General features: G+C 41.5%; 1 protein-coding gene across 2 annotated transcripts; it reads left to right on the top strand.

Moving 5' to 3' along the window:
* Positions 1–820: 820 nt before the first annotated feature.
* On the top strand, positions 821–27,294 carry gpt (glutamic--pyruvic transaminase). 2 transcript variants are annotated; one of them, XM_080778186.1, is made up of 12 exons: positions 821–959; positions 1,546–1,720; positions 11,197–11,286; positions 11,567–11,675; positions 12,963–13,096; positions 14,530–14,773; positions 17,376–17,455; positions 18,209–18,345; positions 21,068–21,242; positions 21,727–21,882; positions 23,279–23,391; positions 26,653–27,294. In XM_080778186.1, the coding sequence occupies exons 2-12, from the start codon at positions 1,583–1,585 to the stop codon at positions 26,741–26,743; spliced, it is 1,467 nt and encodes a 488-aa protein (XP_080634312.1). In that variant the 5' UTR covers positions 821–959; positions 1,546–1,582; the 3' UTR covers positions 26,744–27,294. The 2 variants fall into 2 exon arrangements, with proteins under 2 accessions (XP_080634312.1, XP_080634311.1); XM_080778185.1 differs by lacking the exon at positions 821–959 and having other exon boundaries at positions 985–1,720.

Raw genomic sequence — 27,294 nt, 5'->3', positions numbered from 1 at the left:
TGTGGGAAATATCACCCTATTTATAGTGGCAATATGGAGTGCACTGCACAGAATTCATTCATTCTGTGCAGAAATCTCTCATTCTGAGAAGAAATATGTTCCACTGAAATACAGCATAACGTGATGTTATGGTTTGATCTGTCTGGTGACCTAATATGCCATTTGATACTGCATGTAAAATAGGCCACAGATCACAGGCTGATACATGAATTGTAATGACTTTATCAAGGCACATGGATAATACTAAAAGTCACTTTGAGAAACAATGGCACTAATGTGTACAGAGAATTTTATCTCACAGCTTATCAGCTTTAATATGATTAATAGCTTTGCTTTGTATGCCATTGCTGATATACATAGGCCTATGTCTTGTGTGTATGCTCTGGGTGTAAACAGCACTTTGTAGAGTTGTAGACTATCCCCCTAGGCTTCAGTTTTAACGGAGGACTAATGACAGGGAGGTGACCCTATTTCTACTCAGGTTCGCTCTGCAGCAGCATTCCTAGCTGTGTGTGTATGCGTGCGCCGCCTATTGGGGGGGTGGGGGTTAACAAGTTCCTTACCCTGTTATTTCCTTTGAAAGGGATGAATTACAAAAACAAAAAGATTTGAATTATGTTTTTTTTAATAAAGGGAAATGTATTACAAATGTAAGTGCATTAAAGAGTAGACCTGCAGGCTACTTGTCTGCATTGCTTGTGGAACTTTACTACATTGGCTCATGGCCAAATGAGGAGGAGTAGGCTCTTTTATGCAGAGCAGCATGTCTCCTCCCAAAATCAAAAGCATGCACGCTGGCGCTCCACGAGTCCACGACAAAAGAAAAGGGAGACCACAGACCAGTGATAGAGAGAGAGAGAAAGTTTGACGCTGCCCTCATCAGTGCCCTGATCTTCACATATCTGACCCTGCCTCTCGGTAACCGGAGAAGTGAACCGGCCCTGATTGACAACCTAACGGTGCGTAGCAAAATACAACCAGAGGGGGTGGGGAAGGGAATGTAGTAGTAGTAGCCCACACAAAGGGGGTTCTCTTCTCTGTCCAACTCCCCCTTATATAGTAGCCATGCGTGCAGAAGAAGAAGACACAAGTTCAGTGTCATTCTAGGTGCAAACACTGTTTTGGGCCGGGGTCATATCAGTTTGCCAAACGCGTATGATCATCTGATCTCCTGAACGAAGCCGCGTCCACTAACTTTTGGAAGGTTCAAAGGTCTGCGCGGCTACGTTAGAAGTTAGTTTTTTTGCACAACGGGCACAGTCCTGAGTGGAACTACAGCGCGACGGTGGTCGCCAGGCTGCGCACAACAACAACTAAACTACCCCTTTTTTCTACATTTTTACAAAGACTTTTGTGACAGTAATTCACGATCATGTCAGCTTCGCGGATACAACTGTTACCGTCTCGAGGCGTTCGTATCTTGTCCAGGGCTCGGAATGATTTGATGCTCGGCGGCGCCGGCACCAGCGGCGCGCAGTACCCCGCCGCCGCTCACCCAGGCCCGGGTGTCCGTTCAATGATTCCTCCCTCCTTCTCTCCTGCCAGAGCCCTGTCGGCGCTCCGCGGAATCGCCAAGGAGAGGATGGCCGAGAATGGCGTGGCGCCCCGGGGCAAGGTGTTGACTCTCGACACCATGAACCCCACCGTGAAGAAGGTTGAATATGCTGTGCGCGGACCCATTGTGCAGCGCGCCGTGCAGATCGAGAAGGAGCTTAAAGAGGTAGATATATTAAAGTATGCACCGTCTTATTAGATCTCTTCCTACTCTGCTTGTTATACACATTAGAATCATAGCTACTTTAAACTTTAAGGGCTTTTCAAGCTGTGCTGCTGGTAAGGCGCGTCTACCCGGCATTTCAGCCAGTGTGCCACGCTGGTCTGTTACATTGCATAATACCACCAGCAGCACATACTGTCCACAGTGAGTTAAGTGAGTGAACACATTTTTCGGTGATGTTGGGTAATGCAGTGTCTCAACATTAGTTTTCTGTTAATATCTATGGCTGCTGTGTCATTCCTACTATTCGGTGCCATTTCAGCCTCAGAAAAACATATTTGTCCAGCTAATGGAATTGGAATGCATTATTCCAATTTTTCCATGTAAATATCCATTGACACTGTATCATGTATTGTACAGTGTCATCTTTGTTCTTGCTTAATGTAAATCGCTCTGGATTAAGAGCGTCTGCTAAATGTTGTAAATTGTATCAGGGGGACATTTTATGCTAAAGATGGCCATTACTCCTCATGTAAGAAAGAATATGGTATCACATTGTAAACACAGAAAGATTTTAATATTTTTATCAACCATATTTTCCAAATTATGAAAATGTATCAATTTCCTCTTTATTTAGCGTAACGGGGGACATTTATGCTTTACCACATCAGTAATTCAATCTAAAATATTGAAAAAAGGCTTATTTAACAGTGATAATTATACTTATTCTTGTGTAGGGTTTCCTCTAAAAAATATATGCTACTTTCTGAAGTCATTTGGCTAGATAACAGGTGGATTTGCACCAGCGTAACAGGGGGGACAGTAAACTGAGGGACCTTTAAAAAAAATCACAATTTATACAGTTTATCGCAATAACATTTGGTAAGTAGCATTGGAACTATACTATATAATATGATTTCAAAATTTAGATTTTGTTTGAATTTGATTAGATATATTTGTAACTGAAGGAGACATGGCATTTACTCAATCTACTCAAATCAAAGTGATTACGGTATATTATTTCACTCTGAGATACAAATATGTTTTCTACGATGGGAAAACCTTTAATAGTATAAGATAAGCTTTTTGGATTTAGTGATTTTGCTTATTTTTTGCCTCTTATGTCCTCATTGTATTAGCATCCTTTTAAATTGTTCTTTGTTTGTCATGCTTTTTTGTCTTTCATGTGTATTTATTCTGTGCAGCACTTTGTGACTTCTGTTTACAATTGTGCTGTATAAATACAGTTATTAATATATTGCCTTTGTAGCTACAGCAGCAGTGGACTGCAATAACAGTTTAGCCTACTGTATGTGACTCTGCAACATGAATGTATTTAGGATGAAGGCATTGTATATGTGTAGCCTAGTAATAAGCTATATAGGTTTTCAACTCATGACAACGATTGCAAAGAGCTTGAGAGTCTACATATCATTGTCCTCCAAACTGGAGGTGGGGAAAAATATGTACAATGCATAAACCTAACCTAATGTACAACATTCATTTGCTCATCAGCTATCAAGGAAAGTTTGTGTTTCTGACACGTGAAACAAATTAGGTAAAGGCTAATTGTGGACGTGCTGATGTCTGGTCCACTTCCTTGTCATGTCATGTGTTTACAATTGACAACGCACCAAAGAGAACACTAAATTATGTATCAGCAATTTGTCACTCTTAAAGATAATTATTCTCATCTTTTCCTTATCTCGCTTCCGTTGCTTTTGTTCCCTTATATGTGATCTTATCCGTGATCACAGCTGTTATTCAGAGAACCCAAGTAAGAGGTGAAAGTCCAAACTGATCTGCTTGTCTGTCTTGTTAATATCAACCGTCACCATCTGACCTGGCAATGCTGTTCAAACAGTAACCAGTAACCACAATCTCTTACTTCCTTTGGGTCACAGGCCCATTTTTATGGGTCTCAACTAAGTAAATAACATCCATTGTCATATCCTAACTAAATATGTAATTTCAAAAGATTTTCTAAAAATCAAATAAATTCCATACATTTTATATACGATACTTAACAAGTCGTGAAAATAGCAGGTCTACAAGCTCATGTAAGCTATTTCAGTAGGTTGGGTGGTCCCTGGGAGACACATTTCTCTCTTGGGTCTGGAGCTAAACATTTTGGGAACCACTGGAGTTGGTGGTGTTTTTATTTGATCATCAAGAAGTCCCAGTCGAACCATAGCGACTTTTCAGAAAAAGTTGACAGATAAGAAATCTGAGTGAGGCTATTAAAATAGCCAGAAAGACCAGATACCTCAACCTTATAAATCTTCACTGGAAAAGTGAGAACCCAAAGTATCAAAAACCCAAAAGAGGAACTCTAGTGAAACTTAGAGTAGTGCAAAAGACCTGAAAGGATTTTGACACAAGACAAGTTCTTACAAATGGAAAGAATAGCGGAGAGAGAATGAAAGTCACATAATTTTGCACAAACATATACTGAAAAACATGTCATAGATTCAGAATTCAGCTGTCACATTTCAATAGGTTGAAAGGTCCCATCAGAGTAAGGTGTCATCAAGCTGTCATGGGCGTCCAATCGCCTGAATCCTGTTTTTTACTTTAATCACATTCCGTGATTAGGATTCTGTTGATGACTCTTTATCTCATGGGGTGAGAGTGTATTTTTATCCTCATCTTTAAGGGCAAAGTTATTTCCCTTTGGTGCAATGGTCAATCTGGAGTGGGTGACAGCTGATAGTGGAATTAATACACACGCAAATATTGATATGACATCACTGGGTGACAGGGCAGTCCTGTGCACCAGATACAAGAAGATTTACAAGGTATTTTTTAACATAGTAATAAGATGTGAACATAAAATATGAAACAATAAATCATAATTAAGAAAATACCCATCAATCCTCGGTATTAATTTAATTTGGAGAGTGTACAAATGTAATCAAATGGGGTATATTTGATTACATTCGTTTCACTCAAAATGAATTAATGAACAATGAGGACTGTGGTGGTACACTCAACCGTTAAGAGATGAGTCAGGCTGTTCACAATGTGTGCACTAGTGCTCACATTATCTTGCATCTATTTGCATATGCGGCATAAATATTACCCTACCTAGAAAGTGTGACGCAAGTAGATTTTACCTGTTTTATGACACCACCCATATGGTTGCGGTAATCCGCCAGACCAGTTCAGTCTAGTCGCACCACGAGACTGCACTGCACTGTATGCACTGCACTGAATGTCAGACATTTAACGAGGGAATAATAACCTGTAATAATTATGCATTTATTTTTGTGAAGAATTTAGTTTTCACTCTTGCTACACTTAAATATAAAAATAAGTGTGAACCCATAGTCATATTTTGTAGTATATCGCTATTGAGATATTTGACATATTTGACATGTGCACACTGTGCAAGCATGTGCACCCACCTCCAGTAGCACTAGTGGTGGATATTGCTTGCAATCTCACGATAGATATGCATCACAATATATCTTATATTAAAAAAGAATTACCATGTTGCACAAATGCAACAAAGAAAGCACTTTCCGGCTCACAGATCTTTAAATTAAAATGAATGTCTAAACATCCTAATAAGGGGTCTGGGAAGGGAGTGCATTGCAACTTGCATGGGGTGCTTTGATAACGTTAAACATAGGTACGTTTGGCAACACTGCCAGATAATTCATGGCCTTTATTGGTGTATCGATACAGCAGCCTCTCGATCGATATATATTGCCATATCGATTCATTGAATGCACCACTAAGTAGCACCGTCACCCTACACTAAGTTTTTTCCTGCAAAAACTCTGGTTGAATCACTTCATCCATGAACTTCTCAGCCTTTTTGTTTGATGAATTACAAAATGTGTTGCACCAGGCAGTTTCTAATATTTTCTGACCTCTTCCTCTCTCGTGTCACTTAAGTTGTCATAGAAACAAATGCTCAATGTACTGAGAGCGGTCTAGTGTGCAATGCATCTTCTCTTAAGTGCTTTATTTAAGAAATGGTGAGCATGTGAACAAGGTCTTTCCCAGCCAGGTGAAAGATTCACTGATGGCCGAGGGGGAGAAAGTAATGACAACATTGACCTTTATCCAGATGGTACGCTGGCCTGAGACTCAAGATTTTTCTATTGTCTTGAAGCCCTGCTCACCTACAGCCTGAGCCAAAGTCCCCTCTCATTTATTCTCTCTTTATGTAAGTTACCTAATACCTACCATGTGAAGGTTTAAGATGCTATTTAAAAACGCAGAAGAAATGTGTTTGTCCATTCAGTAACACGGTCGTGGACATTACATCTTTTTTAAAGCTGCAATTGACTTGATATTGTTTTGTTGAAAACTAAAATAGTTATCTGACCTTGAGCAAGTCATTGTTTTTCTGCTCATCTGTCTTTCAGCACAGGACCCAGTAAATAAGCCATTGCATCCAAACACCTACATATTGCCCATAAGTCAGACTGACTCCTGTTTCTGCAGCGTGAGGCAGCTTGATCATGTAGTCATGATGACTCGTGATGTACGTCCGTCCCCCCCAGTGTGTCCCCTAACATGGCGTTAGTATGTCGCAGGGACTTACTCCCAATCCAGCCTTTGATGCTGAGTGCCAAGCAGATAGGCATTAGTTTCCTTCCCCCCCCCCCCCCATTCATAATTGTTGGTTTATTTGATATAGTAGAGCAATTTGAGTATTTATCAATCAGCACTTCAACAGGTGGCTCATGTTACGCTATTTCTGTTGTGCTTCTTCTAGCTGGGCCACATTTCTGCAGCCTAGTTGTCTCTATTTTAGGAGTACCTGCCAGCTTTGTATGGTGTTGGGTTACTAACGGAACGCAGACTATAAAGCTTTCTTTCTCTTGCTGTCATTTGTCTCGGGCACAAATACGCTTGCAATCCTAACTGTAATCCTAACCGTAACCTCATTTTCACCCTCTTTAAATTTCCTCTCACAACTCTCTTGTTCCTCGGTTACAGAAGATTTAATCTTTTCTCGTATCTTGAATGTCATTCAATATGGAATCTCCACAGGAAATGTACATACGCCACTTTATACACAATATATTAGTCACCATAGTAGAATACGACGATAAAGAAAGTTATTCTATCAGACAGATACCAAAACAATTCCCAATATTTTGCACTGGTACTTCAGGATGAGACATACCAGTAATTTTATGTGCCAACCATGTTGAGGCGTTGGTGGAAACACTGCTACCTACACATGAGACAATTCTGTCTGCGGTATTAATCTCTGAAGGTGACATTTATTGATTGATCCTCAATTAACACTTTGCAAACAGTACAGCAAGTACACGACTCCACGAGCAATGCTAAAAAGAGAACACAACAAAGCATTGGTGGCTTGTACCATAGACATACAATACAAATCATCACCAATACCAGGAGCAGTAAAAGGTTCAACAAACGTAATCGATTAATAACCAAACTCAATAAGCCACCTGAATAATGCAACATTACGAAATGTGATTGCACAATTCTACAGCATACTTATTAGTACTTTGTTTTAAATCCAGCCCTTGGACTCTAGTCCTAATAAGTAGGCCTAATAAATCAGGTCATAACAAAGCAAAGCTGTACAGTGGCTGCCTTTGTTCTGTGCTAATGAGCAGCTAGTGATGAAGAGAAATGCTCCCAAGTTTAACCATGGGGGATGGAATGATTGGACAACTTCTGTCACTGTCACATAATGTTTACGGTTTGCAATGTTTTTTCAATTGTGTTAAAACAGAACATTGAAAGATCAAACTTCTAAAGATGAATGATGCTAGAATTACACATTTACACATTTCCATATAAAGCAATGAAATAATTCTGTTTGAAGGGATCAGTTATCATCACTTTTGGACTTTTCTTCTAATTTGCATGCAAAATTACACTGTAAAAGTGTGTAGAAAATAGGTTCCATTTGTACATTCTCAGAGTTTAATGTACACTCAGGATTTAGCTTTTAAACGTCTAGTCTCAATATGATGAGAAGCAGTGTTGGAAGGTCAAGGGCATAATAAGCCATGATATTGAGTGCTGCTGGCCCAAGCATCCCAGCCACTATTTAGGCTACAACAAGAGCATCCACTTTCACAGTGATTATTTGTTAGGTTTTTTCTTTTAGTCTTTATCAGCGTAAATGTACATTCTGTAAAAGGCACAAGCCTTCGAGAAAGTTCTCGGGGTCAGAGCCAGGCTGGTTTTGTTCTGTACAAAACAGCTCGTTATAATAGGGTCCCCTCAGCATGAACGGGAGGAGCCCTGCACAGAGGGACGTGATAGGGTTTGGTGGAGAGACACCTCTGCCGTGTGGCCAATGAGGGAGCAGGAGATTATTTTCCGAGGACCGGATTGGACTGGACAGGACCTCGCCCCTGTAGCTATAGAACAAACAGAGATGCTGCTGTGAATGTTGTATTACAGAGAGTCACTGTTTGTTACTCTTGTGGCCTGTCACTGTCACATTGTTTTGGAACATCTGGCGTGTGTGTGTTTGTGTGTGTGTGTGTGTGTGTGTGTGCGTGCTCTCATCCTGGTCGAAACATCTGTATTAGTTCTGTCTGCGTGTGACTGCATTGCTGTCTCCACAGTTGAATTGCGTAACATTTCTTTTGCCAGACTAGGAAGAAGTAACACAGCGTGACAGTGAATTCTCCGAATTCCTTTTTCTAAACCAGCACTTTTCCATCTGCCTTGACACATTCAGTTCCCCCCGTGCTCTGCTGTTGTAAATCATCATCATTTCCCCCCAGCTGTGTAATCTGAGGTCACTATGAGTGAGGTTAGAAGAAGAAGTCACTCCGTGAAGTATGGTAGTGTCTGACTGTCTGTATCTAGACCAGCGGTTCCCAAACCTTTCTGGCCATGCACCCCCTGTTATCTCCCGACCTAGCTGACACACCCCCCATATGGAAATATAAGTTGCATAAGCTATATAGAGACATATACTTCCTATTTATCCACATATATGCGCACATATATATGAACCTGAATATGGCATATATATGCTGGATAGGCTGTATTCTGCATATACTTGCCATATATTGGCATAATATGTTAATATATTTAAAATAAAACCATAGCACCACCATTAGCCTTTTCATGTCGCGCACCCCCTAGAAGGTGCTGGCGCACCAAAAGGGTATGCCACAGTTTGGGAACCACTGATCTAGGCGATTAGTGAGAACTGAGAAGGTAGATTATGGGCAAGCTCTTTGGACACTTTAGAGTGATTTGCTTTCTGTGCAATACTCAGGCATTTGCATCGCCTTATAAGTACTTTTATTTAGAGCGGATTTGTGTATGTCTTTTGAAAAGTAATTTCGCTCAGTAACAGAATGTGCAATACTTGTGGTTATGGCCCAGCTCTTGGCTCATCTAAAACATTATTACCTAAAATAATAAAAGGTATCGATAAACTAATATGGTGCAATAGTCAGTTAGGGTTGATTCATACTCCTATTTTAGAGCCGAATAAAAGTCGGTTCGGCGCTGTAGAGCCTACAATTTTACGTCATTTGAGGTTCGGGGGGGGCGGGTACCGTCCTAAAGTCGGCTCTTTGGTGCTACTGAAATTTTCTGACGAGCCGAAATCATTTCGGCACTACAGCGCCGAAACAGGAGTATGAATCGGCCCTTAGTCAGTGGTGTTGGTCAGAGAATGGATATGTGGAAGGTATGGTGGGAAGTCTGTATAATGTACAACAAAATCAACCACAAATGCAGCATTAAGTTACTCAAAATGGGTGAATGGAGGAGAAGAGCAACTCTATTCTGCTGGCTGAAGACCACTTATACTGTATTGGCCAGGGAGCCAAGGAGACCCATTAAGGCAAGGTTAATTTATGTCTCTCCCTCTGGGATGCTTTTATTCCTCTTAGGCCTGACGTCGAAATTAAAAAAATGTCTTCTAAATCATGACAATTTTCTGAAATACCTATGTTTCTATCAGTGGTTCTCAATATTTCATGTCGAGGACCCCAAAAAATATCAGCATTTGGCCACCGACGTTGGCTCTGAAAGAATATATATTCAAAGATTTGCGCTACATTTTCACGACTTTAAAAAAATAGCAGACTTCCAAGCTTGTAGATCTGCTATTTTTCAATAGCTAAAGTATAACATAATGCTTGAAACACCAAAAGGGGTTCCCGCCCCAAAATGCCTTAATAAAACTACAGTTTCCAAATTACGAAGCAGTTTCCAAATGACAAACAAGCTAGTCTGTTTATGAACTAAACAGCATGTCATTTCTTTTTAAATTAAATAAATCGATAACAGCCATTTTAATTAGTCCACCTTACAGAGTAATTTTAATCAAGGACCATCTTTATTCCAATCTAAAATATTCCTTATTGGACACTATCCAATAGCGGGATGTCTGTGGGATGCCAAACAATGATTGATTATTGGTCAGAGAGACTGTCACATGTCTGGAATACTGTGTCCAGACAGAGGTCATTCAACATGGAGTAAAAATAGATAATTCCAGAACGACTTCAGATCTCTAACCCTGTTCAGACATACAATGCATTCATCATGATATGATAAAGCTGTTTTTTTGTGTGAATAAAATGTTATTTTGTCCAATCTGTATGGTGGAGTATATTAATACAATATAATTTACCTTTTATACAATTGGGGTGGTTATATTTGGTCTCCCTACTCTTCTATTTAGATCTTTGACCTTTGAACCTTTGACACGACCCTGTTTATGGTTTGAGACCAATTTTGAACCTGTGTTCAAAACTCAATGTCTGCCTTCATCAAGCAGGCACTATTAGCTCAGTGGTAAGAACAGGAAAGTTACATAGTGTATCTTTGATTGACATATTTTATTAGAGTTGTCCTGATACAATTATTCTTTCTCCAGATCGAGTAAGGGTACAAATACTTAATCTTTAGTACTCGCCGATACCGAGTACCGATACGAGTACTTGTCATTTTTGTTGAGTAACCACCTATTTTACCCCCTTTATCTCCAATTTAATTTCAATGTCATCCCTACACTTGTCAGTTGTCATTTATGCTTATATATCGGCTGTTTTGGGCGATTTGCTGCAGTGTTGGGTCAGACTTCCTCCTGATGCCTTCTTTCAGCCTAGTGTCAATTGAATATTTGGTACTCTGGTCAGAGTATTGGGGCCGGTACCGAGTATGAGTACTTGAAGGTGGTATTGGCCCGAGTAACCGATACCAGTATCGGTACAACTCTGTATTTTATCATGCCACACAGTACTTTAACCACATGAATCCTATATACTTAGTTGAGTCCCCCAGGGGTCTATAACTAGACCCCCTCATTTTTCCTCCTATACACCAAATCTCTTCACCAAAAATAACCAACCTACAACCTCACAACACGTCGCCAAGCAATGCATTTCCGCTGCATGTACTGCAGGGTGCATGTGGTTTAAAATGCTGTTTTCCATCTCCATTTACTTTGTTTCTGCACCTTTCCCACGCTGATCTGTTCCGTTTCTGTCCTTCAGGGAGTGAAGAAACCTTTCGATGAAGTCATCAAGGCCAACATCGGCGATGCCCACGCCATGGGCCAGCAGCCAATCACTTTCTTCCGTCAGGTCTGTACTGCTAATCTTTTTCCAGAATCAAACGTTTGTCGCCAGCTCTTAGGTCTGTACCTACTGTAAGCCTCCTGTTCCCACAGTAGAATCCTCAGTGTTCATTTAACACAGGATTTCTACTGTGCATTATCTAAATATAGGGCCTTTTGTTCTGTTTTCGTTCTTCTGTGGAAGCTTTTCTTCTCTGCTGTATCCTGCAGATCCTATAGGTTCTTAAACGTGGCTCCTTCCGTCTCCTGTGTCTCTCTATCTCTTTTATTATCTTCACCTCCTCCAGGTCCTGGCTCTCTGCTCCTACCCGGAGCTCTTAAATGACAACACATTCCCAGAGGACGCCAAAAGTAGAGCAAGGCGCATCCTGCAGTCTTGTGGAGGAAGCAGTATGGGTGCGTAATGCGGGTGTCAGCGCGTTTTGGAGGGTCACACTCGGAGCCAAACCCAAGTCGTGCTGTGCATTTTGCACCTGTGCTTTGCAATTAGAGGGCTACAGGGAATGGGGATGAGTGTCGTCTTAGAGGCCTTGAGGTTTGGGATCGGTGTTGTTTTTGGCAGCAAATTTAGATTTTAGTTTTGGTCATAGTCTTGTTGAATAGTTTTCTTTTAGTTTTAGTGTTGGTCTAGTTTTAGTCGACTAAATATAATACGATTTTAGTCGACTAAATCTACAGTTGATTTAGTCTACTAAAATGTATTTTGGCGGGCCTTGATGCCGTCATAATGACACTTGTAGATCGGCTATTTTCAGCATGCAACCAGTTATTTAAAATGACTTATACTGGATCTCTTGTCCACTAGTCCCTTCCTAACATTTTAGTGTAGTTTTTATTTGTTGACGAAATTGTCAGTATATTTACTCATAGTTTTAGTCGTCATAGCTTAGCTTTTATTTAGTTTCCATTTCGTTTTCGTCAGTCGACGAACATTCTTTGTCTTAGTTTTAGTCGACGAAATGTTTGGGATAATGAAGAAAATAAGCTGCGTGCAAACAAAGGCTTTTGATATTGGCAAAATAATCTACTCAAATCAACACACTTTTTAGGCATTTTTGAACCACACAGGCAATTATTCCAAGTAAATAAAAACTGCTTAAAAATCCACAGTTGTTCTCTCCTCTGCGTCATCAGTGCCCATACCCTAGGTGGGGTTGGTAAAAGGGCCTTTCTGTGTGGAGTTAGCATGTTCTCCCTGTGTGCCCTAGTGTAGGTACCCTCACAAAAAACACCTGGCCTCCACCTGGCCAGTCCGGGGCGCCTGATGGAGGGGAAAGGCATTGGTTGGAATAACGCTACATGTTCCTTCCACACGCTACGGCCAACTAGAGAAACTCCCCCCTGTCAGGTGAAAAGAATGCTTGGACTCCTCGTTGAAGGAAACATGAGATCAGTCCGTTGCTATCCCCAGGTTGGCAGAATGAGCGTAGCGCCCAGGATTACACTTAGTCTTATGTGTACCACAGACCTTGAAAACTGTGATGTGACAATTAAGATGATTATTTTTCTCTGCATACTAGAAAATGCTAGTCCAGAAGAAAAGCATTGAGGGAACTCATTGTGAACTCACTTGCGGGGGTTCAGGAGGACTAGTACAAACTGTATATTGAATACTACTTACTGTATTATGAGTAAGTGACATGTCCTAATCTCTGCAAATATCTCCCTCTTGCCCCCCTTCAGGCGCCTACAGTGCCAGTCAGGGCATAGACTGTGTGCGCCAGGATGTGGCCGGCTACATTGCGCGTCGGGACGGCGGCATTCCCTGTGATCCGGACAACATCTACCTCACCACAGGGGCTAGCGATGGCATTGTGGTACAAAAAAAGAGCTCTTTTTTATTTTAAACTATATTTGAGTTTTACTATTTCGTTTGAGAGGCAGTTTGATGTGTGATCCATTTCGGGGTGCATACATACGTTGGTTAGACATACGAACAGTCAGACAGCCATTAGTCCCGACAACACTGTTGCTCCCGACACGCGTGGCCGGTTACAACTAACCTGGTTAGAACCAGGTTAAAACTGACCCGTGGCAGGTTAAAACTAACTGAATACGTAAACATATGCAAATCCAACAATAACCACATTATAAAAACACTTAACAACACTCCTCTGAAAGGGGTTGATGACTACAAGTATTTGGGTTCATATATATATCTTCTTCCCAAAAGGACTTGGCCTGGTCAGCCTGCAATGACATGCATAAGATCTGGTCATCCCAGCTTAGTAAGATGTTAAAAGTAAAAATATTTAGGACGACCGTTGAGCCGATTCTACACTTTCAAAGAAATAAGAGAATCGGTTAGATGGCACTTACACCCGCCTTCTTATTTTATAATTTTTATCCCACGATTTTGTAACCCATTTTTCACCCCCGTGTCAATTATCTAATGTGATCCTGGGCTCTACACACCCTCCACCAACCACACCCGCCTTCTAATGAGAGCGCAAAATCTGTCTTGGAAGAGCCACACATCGACTAACCTAATATACGCCAACCTTCCCCGTGTTTCTTCACTGGTCCGATCCAGAAGAGCGCAGTTTGCCGGCCACTGCTACAGAGCTGACAATGACTAGGTTATATCTTCCCTTCTCTGGAGACCTGCCTCAGGGCGGACCAGAGGTAGAAAGCTGTCGTTCCCTGATGTCATCACTAGGGACACATGCTTCAGTAGGCAGGAACTGGGGATGACAATGAAGGAATCCATGATCTCGACCGCGGTCGAAAAATGATGATGATGAAAACCGGTTAAACCTGTGTTAAAACTAACCAGTGGCAGGTTAAAACTAACCAGTGGCAGGTTGAAACTAACCAGTGGCAGGTTAAACCTAACTCGTGGCAGGTTAAACCTAACCAGTGGCAGGTTAAACCTAACTCGTGGCAGGTTAAACCTAACCAGTGGCAGGTTAAACCTAACCAGTGGCAGGTTAAAACTAACCAGTGGCAGGTTAAACCTAACCAGTGGCAGGTTAAAACCAACCCGTGGCAGGTTAAATCCAACCCGTGGCTTCCTGTGAGGTTAGGTTTATAGGGTTGGGTTTTGGGTAGGGTGTCGGCCGGGGACTCATGCCTGTCGGACTGCCAGTACGTCGGACCAAACGCATGCATGCACCCATGAATCTACGCTAGTATACCTTGTATACTTGTATTATTTACGGGGGTTTATTGACGTATATTTACTTAAAAGTATCGTGAAAAGGATTACCACTCATTTCCGGTTCCCCCCCGTCCGTCCGTCCGTCTCCAGACCATGCTGAAGCTACTGGTGTGCGGCGAGGGCGCCACGCGCACAGGTGTGATGATCTCCATCCCCCAGTACCCGCTGTACTCGGCCGCCCTGGCCGAGCTGGGCGCCGTGCAGATCAACTACTACCTGAACGAGGAGACGTGCTGGAGCATGGACATCGACGAGCTGCAGCGCTCCCTGGAGGAGGCCAGGCGCCACTGCAACCCGCGGGCTCTCTGCATCATCAACCCCGGGAACCCCACCGGTAAGCCTGGTTCGTCGTGTCACTGTGTCAGTGGTGGGAAAAATAACGTGGTACGTTTACTGTGCTTAACCCATTCTGGGCGGGAACCCCTTATGGTGTTAGCATTATGTTATGCTTTAGCTATTGAATAATTAAGCAATATTACACGAGAGGGTGTGGGTTAACGTGATTATTGCCACGACAGTGATGCGGTCAGGAACGAGACGGAGTCGAGTTCCGCAAGCATCACTGAAGTGTATCACTCGAGTGTAATATTGCAATTCTACCACAGTTACCCTTAAAACTATTAAAATCGCTGAAAGATTTTTTTTTTTAATGACAGATGTAGTCACTACGACCACAACCTTCACAAAAACTAGCTAGCCTAGCCACCAAGTTTGCTAGCGTTCTGGGAGAACAGAGCAGCTGAATCTTTGTTTTGATTAGGTGGTGAACAGTGCTGGTTTAACCCACGGCTAGAAGGCTGTTTCAACCAATAAGATTGCTTCCTCGAAACGACCTGTGGTAGAATAGCAGATCTACAAGCTCATAGCGCGCCACCGAGTGGCGCGCTATGAGCTTGTAGGTCTGCTATTTTTGAAAAATCGAATAACGACTGACATAGAAACATAGCTTTTTCAGAAAACTGTCATTTTCAAACAGACATTTTTAGAATCTGATCTCAGGTCAAAATGTACAATTTGTACAAGTGTTTGTACTTTACTTGAGTATTTCCAAATTCCAGTACTTTAACTTCGCTACATCTCGGAGGCAAATATTGTACTTTTACTCCACGACAATTCTTTGAAAACTGTAGTTACTTTGTAGATTTTAATATGATCAGACGCATTTACCACGCCAGCCCTATATACATTTCGGCCATTTGAAAATAGCCGATCTACAAGTTCACAATGCGTCGCATTGGGACGCATTGTGAACTTGTAGATCGGCTATTTTCAAAAGATATTTACACATTTCTAACTTGCAATATGATTACTTTTTCTTTTAGTACTTCAAGTACATTTTGATGCTGATACTTTTGTACTTTTACTTGAGTACATTTTGCATACGGGACTTATTGTCTCAAGTGTATCACTTCTATTTCTGTGTATTAAACTAATCCATCGCCACTAGGGGGCGCAAAAAGGTCATTTTCTTTGCCCAACGTTATACACGTTTTAAAAAGGCGTTAAAGGCGTTGTTGGCGCTGTGGGAGTTGATAAAAAAGCAGTTCATTAAGTCCTTGGCAGACATTGAGTTTTAAAGGGCCTTGCCAATGGTCTTGCATATTTAGACTACTGACTACGTCCTGACCATTTTTACAAAGCGTACTGCGGTTCGAGGGTGTTTTAGTTTTATTTAGTTTAGCTTTACTTATTTTGACAGTAATATGTTTGTACGTTTCCTTTCTACATGCCCTTATTAGCCTGAACGTGCGGGTAGGTTTCGCCTGAAAGATATGTTTTTCTGCAGACGGTGCATTATTTATGTTACCACCGAAAACCCTGTATACGTATATATATATATATATATATATCTATACCCTACGAGAGGAAAGGATGCATTAAATCATTTTTAACAGTAACAACAACGTCTAACAGTTTACTTTAGGCGTGGTCAGCTGTCCTCCGTAAATGTATTTCCCATCGGTAGTTTTGTTTTGATACTCATGTGGATCATTTCATAATGTCCTTTATAAAGATCTGTGCAGTTTTGTTTTGAGCCGCTTTAATTTTCTAACTCTCCTTAATGGGGCAAGAGCAGCTCCGGCGGTGTTGTACATGTCGTAATAATGTTGTAATGTACAGTATTACGGAATTCATTGTTATTCATCACCGCCCCTGCAGTGATTTGTTAGATTTCCTTGGATTCTATTTATTTTGGTAGGATATGAAAATAACTTACAGAGGCATGGAACTTACGTGACATAGAAAACAACACACACTAAATATTGGTAAATGTGGTAATAATTTCTCAAAGTTATGTTATTGTTATTATAGTATTAGTTTAATTCTTATAGCACACTGACTCATCTCAAATGTCTTGCCTAAAGTAGTCCCTGGCTGTGTGGGGTTGTTTTGCTCATTAGGAAAGGTTATGTTTATTTTCATTCACTTTGGCTTGTCCAAAGATATTGTTTTCTGTCTGGGGTTTAACTTTAATAACATCTGTGTTTCACTCAGCTGTCCTCTGTAAATATAATTTCCTTCCGTAGTTCATTTTGATACTCTAATAAAAAGGCCCTTTCATTTTCTGTCCTTGAGCCTGCAATTTGATAGTTTCATAATATCTACACCGCGGCCAAATACAGATTATTCTGGGGCTCCTTGACATGAAAAAGTTTGAGAACCACTGACATGGAAAGTTAACATAGGTTTTTCAGAAAACCTTTGGGATTTAGAAGACATTTCTTAGAATCGGCCTCAGGTCTAAATGTGTTACTGATGTCTACTCGCTCTGCGTCTCATCGATGGGATATGGGCAGTTCAAAAACATGGCTACCAGTCTCATCGTTGATGGTGATTTCCTTATGGAGCGCTGCAAAGGATTTATCATTCATCCTGATTTAATTCAGAGAACCAGTGTCATGGTATAATGGAAGTATCTTTCCTTTATAACACAGGCCAAGTTCAGACCAGGGAATGCATTGAGGAAGTGATCCGATTTGCTGCAAAGGAGCGCCTCTTCCTAATGGCTGATGAGGTACGTTAAGCACTTTAATGCTGGCATCCCTATTTTGTGCGTGTCATTATCTTGTCAAAAATGAAGAAAATAGCCAATCTACAAGCTCACTCGCAACATATTGGAATGCATTGTGTGAGCTTGTAGACGGTGTTAATTCTGTCGACGAAAAATGTTCGTCGACTACCTTTTTTCACTGACAAACTAAATGGAAACTAAATGAAAACTAAGCTATGGTGATTAGAACTAAGACTAAATATATTGACAATTTGGTCAACAAATTAATTTTTTTTTTTTTTTAATTAATTAAAAAAACTAAACTAAAATGTTAGGAAGGGGTCTAGTGGACAAGAGATCCAGTATAGGTCATTTTACACTTGGTTGCATGCTGAAAATAGCTGATCTACAAGCTCACAATGCGTCGTAGATCGGCTATTTTCAAGTGTAAAATCAGCCATTATGACGACGTCAAGGCCCGCCAAAATACATTTTAGTCTACTAAATCAACTGTAAATGTAGTCGACTAAAATCTTATGAAGTTTCATTCCAAAGACTGACTTCAACTAAAATTGAAATTTCCTGCCAAAAACAACACTGCTTGTAGATCAGCTATTTGTTGTCTGACAAAGTAGGGCTATATACTGTAGCCTATATGTGGTTTAACCATCAATAACTTAACACTATGAGTAACATTGGGTTTTATTTTCCACTACACTGCTTTACAGCATGTTACTACTGTGTTTGCAATTCAATTCATCTTCTCCTGTCACTCAGGTGTACCAGGATAATGTGTATGCTGACGGTTGCCAGTTCCACTCCTTTAAGAAGGTACTGTTTGAGATGGGACCCGAATACTCGGATACAGTGGAACTGGCATCCTTCCACTCCACCTCGAAATGTTACATGGGAGAGTAAGTCACCTTACTTTAAGGCGGGAACGCAATTTGGTGTTTTAAACAATGTGTTATACTTTTAGCTTTCGAAAAATAGCAGATCTACAAGCTCATAGCGCGGCACAGAGTTTGTTTGTAGGTCTGCTATTTTAGAAAAATCTTTGAATGTATATATTTATAGAATCATCCTCAGGTCTAAATGGGTTAAAGGTCATTACACACTGGCGAATTAGCGACGCGATGCGAATAAGCGATCTGAAAATGCGAAATATTTGCCCGGCGAATTTATTCGCGTTTGGCTATACACCGTACACATCTATGCGACGCGTATTGTGCGATTATAGCTCCTCTCCTCTCCCTCCTCCTCTCCTCTCCTCCCCCTCCCGCTTTGGTATCCTTTCTTTAATAACCCCGTATCCAGTACTTCACAGATGGAGGGGTCCAATTAATTCGTACCGGCCCACATAGGTATACAATTGGTACCGGCCGCGCCCGTGCATGTGGGCATATATTCCGGTTATAAAGTCTTTTTTTTCGGGTCAAAAACTGGTCTGCACAGTAGAAATAGCCTAGTGCAGATCTTAGCTTTTTGATGAGCCTGTTCACTGGTCATTTTAACTTTTTTATATATTTTTCTTTGGTGTTGGTGAATAAAAATCCACATGGATGTCTTCATGCTTATGTTCTTCATTAGTTTGCATCGTGTTTAGACGGAATTCACGTTCATTCTGGTCTGTAAGCAACGGCAAAGAAAACTTCGGAGGGAGGGTCAATTGTAACATGTGTTACAAATGGTCCGCTTCCATTCAATGCCATTATAAGTAATATTTACATATTTGACATATTGGCCAATATTATATGTTCTAAAATTGTATTGTATTGTGTAGTGTATTCTAAAATTAGTTTAGGGTTGTATAACATTGTACAACTCAATCAATCAAACGTTTGTTTAATCAATGTATTAAGTAAGCCCAAACTGGTACACCCGATACTATTTAATATGTCCCAATATGTTTGATACATTTTCTTATCACATCCATGGTATGAAAACAATGCTAAGGAGTTGCTTCAATGAAATATAATTGCTTTAAGCTGAAAACGATATGTTTAATGGTGTTTTTTTTAGCGTTGTTACATTTATACTCCATGCTGTTACAATTAGTCCGACAGGCGCAACAAATGTAACACTGGAACAGCGTCCACTTTCGGTTTAATAACTCCCGACCTGTTTGATCAATTGAAAAATAAAAAGTGGTTTATGGAAGCAGACAAGTGTAGGTCCGTTGCCTGAAAATATTACATATGTAGATAAACGGATCTCCGAGTAAAAAAATGAAACGTGCAAAATGTTACATCCGTGGCGGCTCTCCCCTACTGTTAGCACACCCATGTGCCATGTCCACGCTGCGCTATCCCGACCTGCGTAGCCGGACCGACGGCTGCTCTGTTGCACACCCATGTGCCATGTCCACGGCACGCACGCACGCTCGCGCAATGCGCATGCACACGCGAGCGCACACACACCCAACAGAGTTGTAGGAGGGGAGGTGTGCAACAGTGTGCTGCTGTGCTATCCCGACCTGCGTAACCGGACCGGCGGCTGCTCTGTTGACAGCTACTGACTGTACGGTACGCCGCTGTTTATACACAGCAACAAGTTTGGGCTGCATTCTGATTGGTCAGAGCCGTTGAATTTCGCCTGCGAATGTCTGCAAAATTCGACACCAGAGCGAACAAATAAAGAGCGAAAACTGTCGCATTTTCGCACATTCGCACATTCGCCACTGATGTGGAAGCTTCCATTGACTTCAATTGGTTTTAAAAAAATGCGAATTATTCGCGTCGCCAATTCGCCAGTGTGTAATGACCTTAACCGTCATCAAACTTCAAACCAAAACATTGGTTGATATAGCATCAAAATCATTAGCCAAGCTATCAAAATCAGTTTGACCACTTTAATTTACAAGCTCACAAAGGCAAGGCATCACGATTCACAATGCAATGTGTTGTGAGCTTGTAAATCTGCTTTTATTTTTTAAACCACTAGGCTGTGGTTAAGGCACAGGTTCGATTCCCAAGCCCGACAAACATTGCTGCGTGCCACTCTCTCTGTTTCATGTGATATCTAACTCAACTATACTATCTAAATAAAGGCACAGAAATGTTAATGTTTGACAAAATATTTGTTTTAACATTTTAACGACAGAAATGTTGTATTGGGGACCAGGGCACAAAATCAAAACACTGCCCTTATATAACCTCTCCTTGTACACAACCCTCCCCTGTGCTGCTGTGCAGGTCACAGTTGAATCACTGATAGGAAAAAGTGGTTTGGTACTATTAACCCCATTTAGGCCTGACACCAGATTTGACTAAATGTCTTCTAAATCCTGACAGTTTTATGAAAAGAAATCTGTGTTTCTATGTCAGTGGTTCTCAAACCATTTCATGTCAAGGACCCCCAGAATGATGTATTTGGCTGACCCCCCTCTCAAAATATTTTGTTCCAGGGACCCCAAGAAGCAAAGATTTGAGTTACAAAAATATAATATATTCATTCAAAGATTTGCTCAAATTTTCAAAGATGGCATATGTGCTAATAGCTAAAGTTTAAAATAATGGTTAAAGTGGTTATAAGCTAAGGTGACACATATACGTGCTCAGGTATAAAATGGGGTTAAGTATTTTGTTTGTTTGTGAGGAGTTCACTTCAGAGCATCGTTTCCTTAATAATATCCAGGTGTGGATTCCGAGGGGGCTACATGGAGATTATCAACATGGACACTGAGGTGAAGGAACAGTTGTCCAAGCTGGTGTCGGTCCGTCTCTGTCCCCCCGTTCCTGGACAGGCCCTCATGGATCTGGTGGTCAACTCCCCTCAGCCTGGGGAACCCTCCTATGACAACTTCATGAAGGTTCATTCGTTCACAATCCCCACAAATGCTTGTTATCTATCGTCGCTGACTGCACCTTGTGTCTCCATATTTCAATAATTTTATCATGTGTTTTTTTTTCTCCATAAATTAATGCTCTACTTTGCACAAATATAGTGACATTTTAAAGTGGTCTTGTCTGTGGCTTTTATAAATATTTAAAGCAGTTAAAAGTGTTAACAGGAGCACAGGTTATGTTTTCCAAGTTTTGGAGTTTCACCCAACAGCAACGATATGCTTGCAATTATTCTTCGCAGATGCTGCTTTACAGAAAGCAGTGAGAGGCTTAAGTAATCGAGTCTGTTAAATCTGTTCAGCGGTGTTTAAGGTTGTATCTTTATCACAGACTAGCACTAGTTCCTAACTCTTCTTTATTGCTTTCTCTTTCTCTGTGATGAACTTCCCTTTCTGTCCTCTCTCTGGTTCTATACGTCTTCTTTTGCTCCGTCTCTCTTGCCTTATCCAGGAGCGAACCGCCACCCTAAAGGTCTTGGCAGAGAAGGCCCAGCTGACGCAGGAGATTCTGAACACAGTGCCTGGGATCAGCTGTAGCCCTGTGCAGGGCGCCATGTACTCATTCCCCCGCATCACCATCCCCGAGAAGGCCATCAAGGAAGCCAAGGTCGGTCTAATACTCACCATATTCACCGTGACTGTGAAAAATCAAGACTAAAGCCCTTCATCCTGTTGAGAGCTGGAGCATGAATGTGGTCAACAAGTTTCACAGCAATCTGCCGTTTTTAGATTGTGAGAGATGTTGTGTGCAAGTGAAGATGTTGGCCTAAGTGTGTTGCTAGAGCCGTGGTTCTCAGACTCTTTATGTATTTGGCCACATGCCCCCATCTGACAATATTTGTGCACAAAGACCCGCACACCGTCTGCACTTGCAATACGAACTTTATTTCGGCAACGTTTCGGTCAAAGACATCTGATTCTTCACAAATAAAATGTAAAACCTTTTTTGAAAACGGCAGATATACAATCTCACTGATGAGCTACAGTATTTCTGAATAGCGAGAGTGCAAACCAGGGTTAAAGTGGTTAAACGTATTTCGATATATCTAAACATATTTTGCCGGGGGTCCCCTGGACCCCACTTTTTTTTTTTTTTTAATGTAATTTTTATCCCACGATTTTGTAACCCAGTTTTCTTTTCACCCAGTGCCAATTATCTAATGTAATCCTGGGCGCTACACTTCCTCTGCCAACCTGGGGGGACCCCACTTTGAGAATCACTGTGCTAAAGGAATGGCAGGGGGTTCACCAAAATCAATGAATAGGGTTCATTCTCCAGAGAGCATGAAGCTGCACAGCAAATCCCATGGTAGTCCAGCCAGTCGTTTTCGGCACGTCTTTTTTAGTTTGGGACTAAGTTGGTGGAGGGACTGACCGACATTGCCATGATTAAGTACCTTTAATATGAATGAAAGCTAATTAAATATCTGCAAATACTAGTGGAAGAATTACACTTTTAGGTCAGGGTTGTGAAACCTTTCAGTTTCCGGCATGATTATGAGATCTACTTTTTCCAAGGCTTCTGAGATCTACCTTCACAACGATCTCCGCCTGCTGCTAATTAGAATTGTTTTTTTCCGAGGGTCTGCGTCAGCTGGAAAAGTCTTGCAAAATCATTTGTGGTTTGTCCGAACGTGTGTTTCCAATTCCCTTTCACTGTACAATAATTGTTGCTGATGAAACGAATATATTTTCTATTCCACATGAAGACAAAAATGGTGTCTGTTCTCAAACTCATTCTGGTTGGTGGTAACACACCTGGACTATTCGTGTTAAATCTGCACTGGTCTGGACAAATATGAATTTTTGGGGTACACACACATTCACAGTAATAAACCTGAGCGTGTTTGGATGGTGTATCATCGGGGAGGATTTTATCTGGGTTTTTCAAAGGATCAACTGGTCAATCTTAACGACCAACCCAGCTGTAGCTAATAGAACCTCCAGTGCCATTGTGAGATCGTTCATGACATGTCTTTCCGTGTTGTGTTCATTGTGTGCAGGCGCTGGGCCAGGCTCCAGACATGCTCTACTGTATGAAGATGCTAGAGGAGACTGGTATCTGCCTTGTCCCCGGGAGCGGCTTCGGCCAGAAGGAAGGAACGTACCACTTCAGGTATTCATCATTTAGAGCAGTGGTTCCCAAACCTTTACACGTCAAGGTCAAGGACCCCCGGCTCAAATTGACACTAATTAGTGCGTGGATTTTGAAGAGATATCCCAGCGACCCGTTTAATTTCAAGGACCCCCAGTTTTACATGAATTAGGCTACGGACCCCCATTTAATGGCATTTCTATCTCTTGAGACCCCAATTTTTCTTTTGTAAAATCAATGTTAATTTAACTGTGTGCAAACGGGTCCATTTGGTTTCATTTGTACACTCTTTGAGTTACAGACCCATAAGGGTCCATTTGGTTCCTAACTATTTTAGCTGGGGACCCCCTGGAACTCCCTCAAGGACCCCTGGGGGTCCCCGTACCCCACTTTGGGAACCACTGATTTTATTCCCAACCTGTGGGCTGGGAGGATATTGCAAGTGGGCCCCCCAAATAAAATGATTGGTCAAAAGACTACGATTGTAATGATAATGTAACATTCATATTACAAAATGAATGTCAAAAAAACAACTGTCTTCATAATTATCTATTTAAAAACTTGTTACTGTTGATAAATGGTGCACTACTATCAGTGCCATTGATCCAAGCCAGAACACGATCAATTAAGTAATCATTAAAAGAAACATGCTCTGTTGAACAACATTGAGGTGAGTGAGGTTGAGCCAGTGAGGTCGTACAGTGTACTGTACTGTACACTATTGCAATCAAATCGGTGGGCCACGTGCACTTTCGAGCCATTTAATCAGAAATTTCAAAATTAAAAAAAGAAGTCTTCTAAATCATGACAATTTTCTGAAAAACCTCATGTTTCTATAGCAATGGTTCTCAAACAGTTTCACGTCAAGGACCCCCAAAAATATATGTATTTGGCCCCCCCCCCCCCAGAAGCTAATATTTGAGTTAAAAACTCTGAAAGAATATATTGTAAGCTTTGCACTACATTTTCACGTTTTTCCAAAAATAGCAGACCTACAAGCTCGTAGCGCGCCACTCAGTGGCGCGCTATGAGCTTGTAGATCTGCTATTTTTCAACAGCTAAATTCTAACATGATGCTTAAAACTCCAAAGAGCGTTACCACATGACGAGCATCAAAATCCCTCTCAGCGCTGGTGTCAGCTTGTCCCGTCGCATGGCTAACCCTCGGTGGTGCACAAGCGCTCAAAGTTCAACGAATATGAACTTGGATGTTTGTTCTGACCTTTTCAGCCAATGATTTCACAAGGCCATGTTTAATGATTATGATTTAAAAAAAAAAATCTTTACTTCAAACTCGGGGACGTGTACTGATCTATTGGTTCCTACAAAGGTGTTCTTTACTTCGAATCACTTCCCAACAACATCCTTGCTGTTGGGCAATTTCTCTGATGAAGGCTGGCTTTATGCGAGGCTACAGTTTCTCATTGTTCCTATGTGTCAATCATTGTGATTGGCCTATCCAGACAGTGGGCGTGTGTGTTTTTCTTTATACACGTGCGCGCGCGCACACACACACACACACACACACACACACACACACACACACACACGAAAACGTCTGTGAACTCTAGTTTTTCTAATTTTCTATCATGGATTGGCAATCTATGAAATGCATGCACATGCAGTTGTGCATTGTGCGTAAAACACACCACTTCACACCTACTAGGGCGGCTGTGGCTCAGGAGGTAAAGCAGGTCATCCAATGATCCCTGGGTCGGCGGTTCGAATCCCGGCTCCTCCTGTCCACATGTCGAAGTGTCCTTGGGCAAGACACTGAACCGAGAGCCCTTTCTGAAACCAGTCCCTTGACTTGAAGTGCTCTCCGGAGGTTCCCTCGTCAGGAAGTGCCCCTTGATTAGGGTGCTGGGTATAAAAAACTGTTTGGAAATACACTCGCCCTCCTTGTGCAGAAACAGGAAACAGACACCATTCGTTGCCATGGTTACCATCATGCAATTGTGTTACCTGTTATTTTGTTTGTACAGTTATATTGCATTGCATCGTGTATTGTGTGACATGGATTTCATTAATATGGAAAAAGGAAATACAGCGTAACTGTCAAAAATGACATGTCATAGGCCTATACATCCATGGTGTTCATAAATCATTGTTAAAAGTTGTTTTGTTTGTGTGGTTTCATTTATAGTTTTTTCACGGTGGGGTAAATAAAGAGCCCTTGTGAAGTTGGAGCATTGCCTATTCTGCATCAGATGAAGATTGTTTAGGAGGAGTTTATTTATCAATTATTTGTGGTGGTACTTACATTTGTAGGTCGCGGTTTCCATATGGACAGAGAGCAGGGCTGCACAAGGCAATCGAGTCTAGATCGGCACAGACTCGCTCTTGAGGGCTTTATAAGCCACTTCCACTCAAGGCTGCTTGGTTTCGGACGACACTTAATATGGCGCAGCCTCGCGTGAGCGTGCATATCGAGGGCAAGTGTGTAGGGCGAGTGGCGAGGAGCTGGTTTCAGAAAGGGGGCTACATTGCCTCCAATGAGTCGGTCGGTGTGATCTTGCCACCATTGGTGTGTGAATGTGGGAAGTGAGGACGCTGGCGTCGACTGTTCGCCACTTCACCTCCCAGTGTATGAATGAATGAACCATTTTAAAGCGCTTTGAGCACTTGGAAAAGCGCTATAAAAATGCAATTCATTATTACTACACAACTTTACAAAGCTGCCTAGTGTCGATAGCATAATGGGCCTTTGTTGTGTGACCATCTAAATAGTACCGAAACTATTGTTACACTAATTAACTCCCACAAGTTTTTATCAGCTTGGGTGGCATCTGGACTATGAGACGGTATGCAGGATCGAATCTGACCGCGGACAATTTATTTTCTCAGAAAAACGCTACTTCTACTGATGTTTAGGAATAAAGATTAGGGTTTTATGCATAATGTTGCTGTGGTATACTGTATGTCATGTTGGGGGACGGTGCTTCATTTTTGTTTAATCATTTGGGGAGGGGACTGGATTTGTATTTTCATTCAGAGGGAGGGTTATAGTATTTTATATCAGGGCACATATACTGTACATTTCCTCCAGGGGTACCCTTAGTTAAATCTCAACCTGTCCCTTATTATGTGCAAGGCCTTGCCATGACGCTAGTCATGTGAAATGGGCCCTTTCCTCCTTCAGTTGACTGCATTACCCTTTTTGTCGTCGTCATCAATGCAGTGCTTTGTCGTCAAAGCATGTGACGCGTAAATGATTAACAACGCAGCTGTATATGATTACCCTGATCTTTGTCGTCGTCCCCCCCCCCCCCCCCCCCCCAGAATGACCATCCTGCCACCAACAGAAAAGCTCAAGATCCTCCTGGACAAAGTGAAGGCGTTCCACCGGAGGTTCACAGAGGAGTATTCTTAAATCAATAACGCTCATTCCTTCCTCTGAGCCCCTGCAGAGGACCCCCCCGCCCCCCCAGACCAGTACAATCATGTCATACCCCATCGGTAAGAACACATCTTAGTGCCTTTGACACCACGGAACCCTGGGGGTCTCTAAAAAAAAATGATGATGCACTTTAGCCACTACAAGATTCACATATATACATGGACTGTACAAGACAAAAGAAAAACACTTGAGACTGGAAGAGACGGAGTTAAAAAGAAAAAAGAGCCCATGTGTAGTTCTTTGTAAAGGGACATAGAATTTTTGATACTGCATATGTGACTTGATAGACGTTTATCCGTGTCATTTCAGTTGTGAAGTATGTTTGCCTAAGAGAAGGTGCTTGTACTTGTTCCGTATGAGAGACGAGTGACCATGTCTGTGTTTCCACATAATTTACTCTTGGTTTTATGTCATTGCTGCCAACAAACTTTGACCAGGGCGACATGCAGGGAAGACCCTTGTACTGTATGTGATCATTAAGAGCTGATTTTATATTTTATGAATAAAAGTAAAGTTATATTATA

The sequence above is a fragment of the Protomyctophum bolini genome (genome assembly GCF_963924005.1).
Source record: "Protomyctophum bolini genome assembly, chromosome: 12".
Classification (NCBI taxonomy): domain Eukaryota; kingdom Metazoa; phylum Chordata; class Actinopteri; order Myctophiformes; family Myctophidae; genus Protomyctophum; species Protomyctophum bolini.
The sequence above is the reverse complement of the archived record's forward strand: the minus strand, read 5'-3'. Positions and strand labels throughout refer to the sequence as shown.